The following is a 6,000-nucleotide window of genomic DNA, read 5'->3' as shown; positions in this document are numbered from 1 at the left end:
GAAGCAGACGAAGAGCACTTAGTATACAAGTTACAAAAATCTATTTATGGATTAAAACACATATAGAAAATTTGAAATTTGACCAAGTTGTAACTTCATTTAGTTTCAATGACAATATTTTCGATTAGTACATTTATTAACGACTAGTGGGAGCAGTTTTATTATTCTTGTGCTATAGGTCAACGATATTCTTCTTGCTAGCACAGGCATACATCTCTTGATTGAGACAAAACTAATGTGCTTTATGTCTGTGTTGTTGAATAGCCCGCGATGAATTGGACTGTACTTTTTAATTATTCTGTTAAAAGATTTATATCCTTATCGCCCGGTTATATATTTTGCCTATCTTATTGGGTCATACTAAGAGAAATTGCATTATCATCCATCAATAGGAGAACATATATTTTTCACATACATTATACTCAGTATTATGGAACAAACAACAATACAAAGTACAGTATATTTTTCATATACTTTTTATTTCAGTATCATGGAACAAACAACAATACAAAGTACAGTACATTTTTCACATACTATTTATCTCAGTATTATATAATAAACAACAATACATACAGTATATTTTACATACTATTTATCTCAGTATTATAGAACAAACAACAATACAAAGTAAACAATTTTATTATTTAATTATATATATGGCATATAATGTGTCTATGATTTAACTGATGTTTATCACTCATTACAACGATTTGAGTATTTTGCTGTCAAGTAACAGCAATCTTTATCATGCAATGACATTCTATTTCTATCATTGGTTACTGTGAGTATGTCTCTCTACCATAAAAATAAAATCATATGCTATTATCAATAATTTGCAGAAGCCATAAAATTCGTGTGTGCTGTGAGTAGAATCGAATAGAGGATTTCATTCCAAGAGTCTGGAATTCCAGGTAGGCACCAATGGCTGCAATCTTGAACCATTCTATACCCTTTGTTTTCATAGAAACTTGGTTCTCTATATATTGAAGGATGTCCATCTTTTCTGTAGTCAGTCATTTTGGTAATATTGAGGTATAACACCGGCGTCTTCATTTCTGCTATAACATCTTCCACAATTCCCATTGTCCATGGATATGCTGCAAGATAGCTCTCGTTTGTTATCGGTCGTCTCTCGCCGTCGCATTTACCTCCAGAGTTCCATTGCCCTCCTCTGCAAAATTATATCGAGACTATTAAGTACTCGCGAGACTGTTTAAGAGAGCTTATAGAAAAAGTTTATGCCATGTCCATAAGCTGTTTTCAGCTTATTTAATTATTCTACCTGTAGTGAGAAGCTGAAAATCCTGTGAAAAAAACCCTTGTACGCGTGCTATCAACAGTTGAATCAACCCACTTAGCCCATGTTTTCAGTGCTTTTTTTAGTGCTTCAGAAACTTCTAATCTTTCATAGACATGATCACCTTCTTGAAAGTAATTTTTACTGCAAAAATGAAAACTGATACTAATTAGCCTCTGAAGAACTTATTATTAGTAGAAAGAAACAGAACAGTTTTGTTACCCATTTTTGGTCTTGTCATGATTCCACCAATGTCCTGTGTTGAAAATGATTATATCAGCATTATAGTACTGAGACTTAGAAGCTTGAATCATGTCAAGCCTAAGTGTATCTCTTGGAGGAACTCCGTCGTTGCCCAACACTTTCCATTCTTGAACAAGAAATGGTGATTTCACAAAATCTATAGAGCATCCATAATCCTATTTAACATAATAAAAAAAGACAATATCAAGCACTGGAATTTTTTATTAGAAACATACAGCTAGAACATTTTTTTGAACTTACTTTGAATTTGAAAGAAAAGAAACCTTGAATCCTGAATTCGCGGCGTCCTGAAACTTCATAGATTCTGCTCTTATCTTTAAGAGAAGCTCTCAAAGCACAAACCAAAGATTGCCACATGTTTCTGTTCAAGGAGTCTCCTACAAACACCACTCTTTTACCTCTTAGTATGTGCAACATTTTCAACCCATCAAACCTATATGCATACATTCATGAAAAAAATTCAAATTTACGACACGATAAAGAAATAAATTAAGGATTAAGAAGTTAGAAATTATAGAACCTTGGAATTTGACATCCATGTGGCTTCCAGCTATATTTAAGAAACTCGCAATCTGAACGTCCATTCTTGAAGCAGTTAAAAGCATCATCAAGAAAAGGACATGACCCATGTTGATAAATTGGTTCATGAGAGTCATCTTGAATCCAAGAACCATCAAAGATATCGCATGAATCGAGGTCTTGCAAGTCTCTGTTTGCTGAGCTTCCTAGCATTCTTTCTGCTGCTGTAACAGAAGAGAAAGTGTTGCTCTGCGATTCTGAAACAGTGTCGGAAGTAAATGGTACGCGTGCCAACACACGGCTCAAAGAAAATGGAAATCGAGGAGAAGGAACGGAAGGAGTGTTGTTGTCATTGGATGAGTTGGTGGAGTATGATGCTGAGAGGAGAAAGAGGGAGAGAAGGAAAAAAGGGACTGTTAAAATGTGAGTTCTTGGACGTAACAAAGGGTGTTGAAGAGTTCTTTGATGTTCTGATGAATTCAGCAACGGTTTCTTGAGGCACGCCATGAGAATTTTCAAAGAAGAATATACATGTGGAAAATTTGAATATAATAGTAGAGGAGCTACTTATATATTTTTGTATTGTACTAATGAAACTAACTAGAACCTAAAGTCTAACAATATTTTACAACTTTTATGAAGATCTTTTGTAGCAATCAAGGAGTATTAAGGTAATCCAAATTGCATAACAGAATAAAAACAATGAACTACTTTTAAGAACAGCTAAAAGATTTTATTATTAATTATTATAGAACAATAATTCTTACTGATCATCACCATCTTAATAATAATATATGGCACATATAATAGCAAGAACTCATAGCTTTTATCGACATTATCACTCTTCATTGATTACAACTTGCTAATCTTATTCTTGATAGGCCCCATCTCCTTTGCTTTGGCCCTCAGCAGATGCTTCTGAACCTTCCCGGTAGCTGTCTTAGGTAACGGTCCAAATACAACCGATTTTGGGATCCAATAAGCAGGTAACTTTGATCTGGAGAACTTCATTATATCCTCAATTAGACGCTGCTCGTTACTAGTATCCACTCCAGGTTTCAACGTGACAAACGCACATGGAGACTCGCCCCATTTCTCATCTGGCCTTGCAACCACTGATGTCTCCAGTATAGCAGGATGTGAGTAGAGAGCATTCTCTACCTCTACACTGCTGATATTTTCAGCTCCCGAGATGATGATGTCCTTTGATCTGTCTTTAATTTCTATATATCCATCTGGGTGCTTTACAGCAAGATCACCGGAATGATACCATCCATTTGCAAAGCTCTCTTCATTAGCTTTAGGATTCTTTAAGTAGCCTTTCATCACGGCATTACCACGCATCACGATCTCACCAACAGTTTTACCATCTGCAGGAACAGGTTGCGTGGTTTTTGTGTTGACGACATCCAGGCCTTCCAAGGCAAGGAACCGAACCCCTTGTCTTGCATGGAGCCGGGCTTGGGATTCCGGGGGAAGTGAGTCCCACTCAGGTTTCCAGGCACAATAGACGGACGGGCCAAAGGTTTCTGAAAGACCATAAGTGTGCGTGACACGAAATCCTATTTTATGCATGCCGGCAAGAACAGAAGGAGGAGGAGCAGCACCGGCAGTATTCACACGTACAACATGAGGTAGAGGAAGTATGGTTTCCTCAGGAGGAGCATTAACTATTGAGTTAAGCACCACTGGTGCTGCACAAAAATGAGTCACTTTGTACTTGGCAATGGCTTCATATACTGCCTTTGCAGACACCTGTATAAACACATCAAGAAAATTTGATTGGCGGTAAATATCAGCTTTACTAGTAGTCAAAGAAAATAAGAAACAACTCTCAACAAAGTAGATATCAATATTAGATAACAAAATAGCATATTATCACTAGTTAATCAACTACAAACTGCCAAAAGATGGCAGCATTTAAAATCCTGGTCAAAAGTATCATAAGTTCATATTTGAATCATGCTACAATTTATTTTAAAACAGCCCTAAATCATGTGTTCATGTTCATGAGACATTTGCATTATAATTAATGATAGCATCAAACTTGAAGTTAAAATTGCAAACTATAATCAAGACTTGTACAAAATTTTATATTAATCAATGCAATAAGTATGAGTGTTGTCAACCTCATGTGGTTAGTTCAAACTTCAAATTCTACTAAGCTACAACAACTATTTAGCAAAACTTTGTACTGAATCACATATCACAAAACAATAGTGGTTTGTTCAAATTCTTCTACGACGTGGAGAGGCAAAACAAGTCAACAACTATTTGTTTAAAGTATTCAAATATAAATGAATTCGAAAAGAAACCAAACCCATCAGACAGACATCAACATTAGCTTTACCTGACGAAGGCATATGTTTGTGCCAAATATAGCTGGAAGTGTCCAAGTGTAGCACCAGCCATTACAATGAAACATAGGTAGAGTCCAAAGATATATAGCTCCGTCATTCATTTCCCAAATAAGTGCACAACTAAGAGCCATCAGATACGCTCCACGGTGATGCAAAACCACACCTTTAGGACTAGCCGTCGTCCCAGACGTGTAACCCAAAGCAATACTCTGCCACTCATCCTCCGGTGGCTTCCAATCATATTCCGGGTCACCACTTTGAAGAAAATCCTCATACTCAACAACTCCTTTGCTCAAAGCATATCTAAGCGACTCAGGATCGCAGTGTTCATCTCCAATCACAATCAAAATCGGAGACTTGAATGTCTCAGATTTCTCAGACCATATTTTCAAAGCTTCTTCCGCCAACCTAAAAAACTCTTGATCCACAATTACAACCGACGCAGTACAATGACCAAGAAGAAAAGCAATAGTTGCCGCATTTAGCCTTATATTCACCGGATTTAACACCGCCCCCGCCATCGGAATCCCAAAATGAGCTTCATAGAGAGCCGGAATATTCGGCGCAATAACAGCTACCTGTTGTTACATTACCATAACAAAATTAGGTTACTTACCCAAAAAAATTAATAGAAAAAAAAACAAAAAATTGAAAACTGAATTAGAGTGAAACATGAACACACTCCATAGTACAAACATCATTAAACAATGTTGATATTGTTATGATATAGCTACTACATAAATAAATAAATAAATAATTAATTAATTAAATAAATAAATAAATAAGATCAGAAAACAATTCAAAACTACTTTTTTTGTCTGATTACAATAAAAACATTCCAGAAAATTAGTTTATACAAAAATTCATTAAAAAAAAAAACTGTCTATTCATAAAAAAAAAAAAGTTCATCATCATCATCCAGCAGATTCGGCACCTTTTCATGAACAGGGATTAACTAAAGTTAAATTAAGATTACCGAATAAACAAAAAGGAAAATTAAGATTACCGAATAAACAAAAAGGCAAATTGAGATTACCGAATAAACAAAAAGTCAAATCAGGATTAGCGATTAAAAAAGAAAAAGTCAAAGTAAGATTAGCGATTTAAAAAGAGAAAAATCAGTTACGGTGTGTCCGGGGCCGATGGAGTGTTTGGAGAGAGCGGAGGCGAATCGGCGGCAACGTTGGTAAGTCTGGTGCCACGTGTAATGACGGGATCCGTGAATAACAGATTTTCTGGTTGGGTGAACTTGAGCTGCGCGTTGTAAGAACCATAACGGCGTTAAAGCGGTGTAGTTCGCCGCGTTCTTTGGCAAATAATCAATATCCTGTTTCGTATCCATTGTTACTACTTTCTTTCTCTCTCTATCTCTCTCACGTTCCGATTATGTTTGAAGAAAAACGTATACAATTTGGTGTTTATTTATAGTCTCTTAATTTTCTGATAACGATGACTAGCTGTATTACACATCATTTATTAACAATATTTACTATTCATATACTATTTCAATTATAATCAATGCAAAAATAACAAATGATGTTATTTAGATGATGATGTAAT

At 35.6% G+C, this 6,000-nt stretch overlaps 2 protein-coding genes across 2 annotated transcripts; both read right to left on the bottom strand.

Moving 5' to 3' along the window:
* Positions 1-664: 664 nt before the first annotated feature.
* Positions 665-2,640, bottom strand: LOC131631067 (protein trichome birefringence-like 4). Its single transcript, XM_058901856.1, has 5 exons — positions 2,082-2,640; positions 1,802-1,994; positions 1,520-1,716; positions 1,283-1,441; positions 665-1,171 (listed from the first exon to the last, which is right to left on the bottom strand). Exons 1-5 carry the CDS (start codon positions 2,585-2,587, stop codon positions 826-828), a joined length of 1,401 nt encoding a protein of 466 aa, XP_058757839.1. The 5' UTR covers positions 2,588-2,640; the 3' UTR covers positions 665-825.
* Positions 2,641-2,791: 151 nt separating this feature from the next.
* LOC131631060 (acetate--CoA ligase CCL3-like) lies at positions 2,792-5,850 on the bottom strand. Its single transcript, XM_058901851.1, has 3 exons — positions 5,567-5,850; positions 4,431-5,018; positions 2,792-3,835 (listed from the first exon to the last, which is right to left on the bottom strand). The coding sequence occupies exons 1-3, from the start codon at positions 5,780-5,782 to the stop codon at positions 2,933-2,935; spliced, it is 1,707 nt and encodes a 568-aa protein (XP_058757834.1). The 5' UTR covers positions 5,783-5,850; the 3' UTR covers positions 2,792-2,932.
* Positions 5,851-6,000: the final 150 nt, after the last annotated feature.

Source organism: Vicia villosa, linkage group LG1 (assembly GCF_029867415.1).
Source record: "Vicia villosa cultivar HV-30 ecotype Madison, WI linkage group LG1, Vvil1.0, whole genome shotgun sequence".
NCBI lineage: Eukaryota > Viridiplantae > Streptophyta > Magnoliopsida > Fabales > Fabaceae > Vicia > Vicia villosa.
The sequence above is the reverse complement of the archived record's forward strand: the minus strand, read 5'-3'. Positions and strand labels throughout refer to the sequence as shown.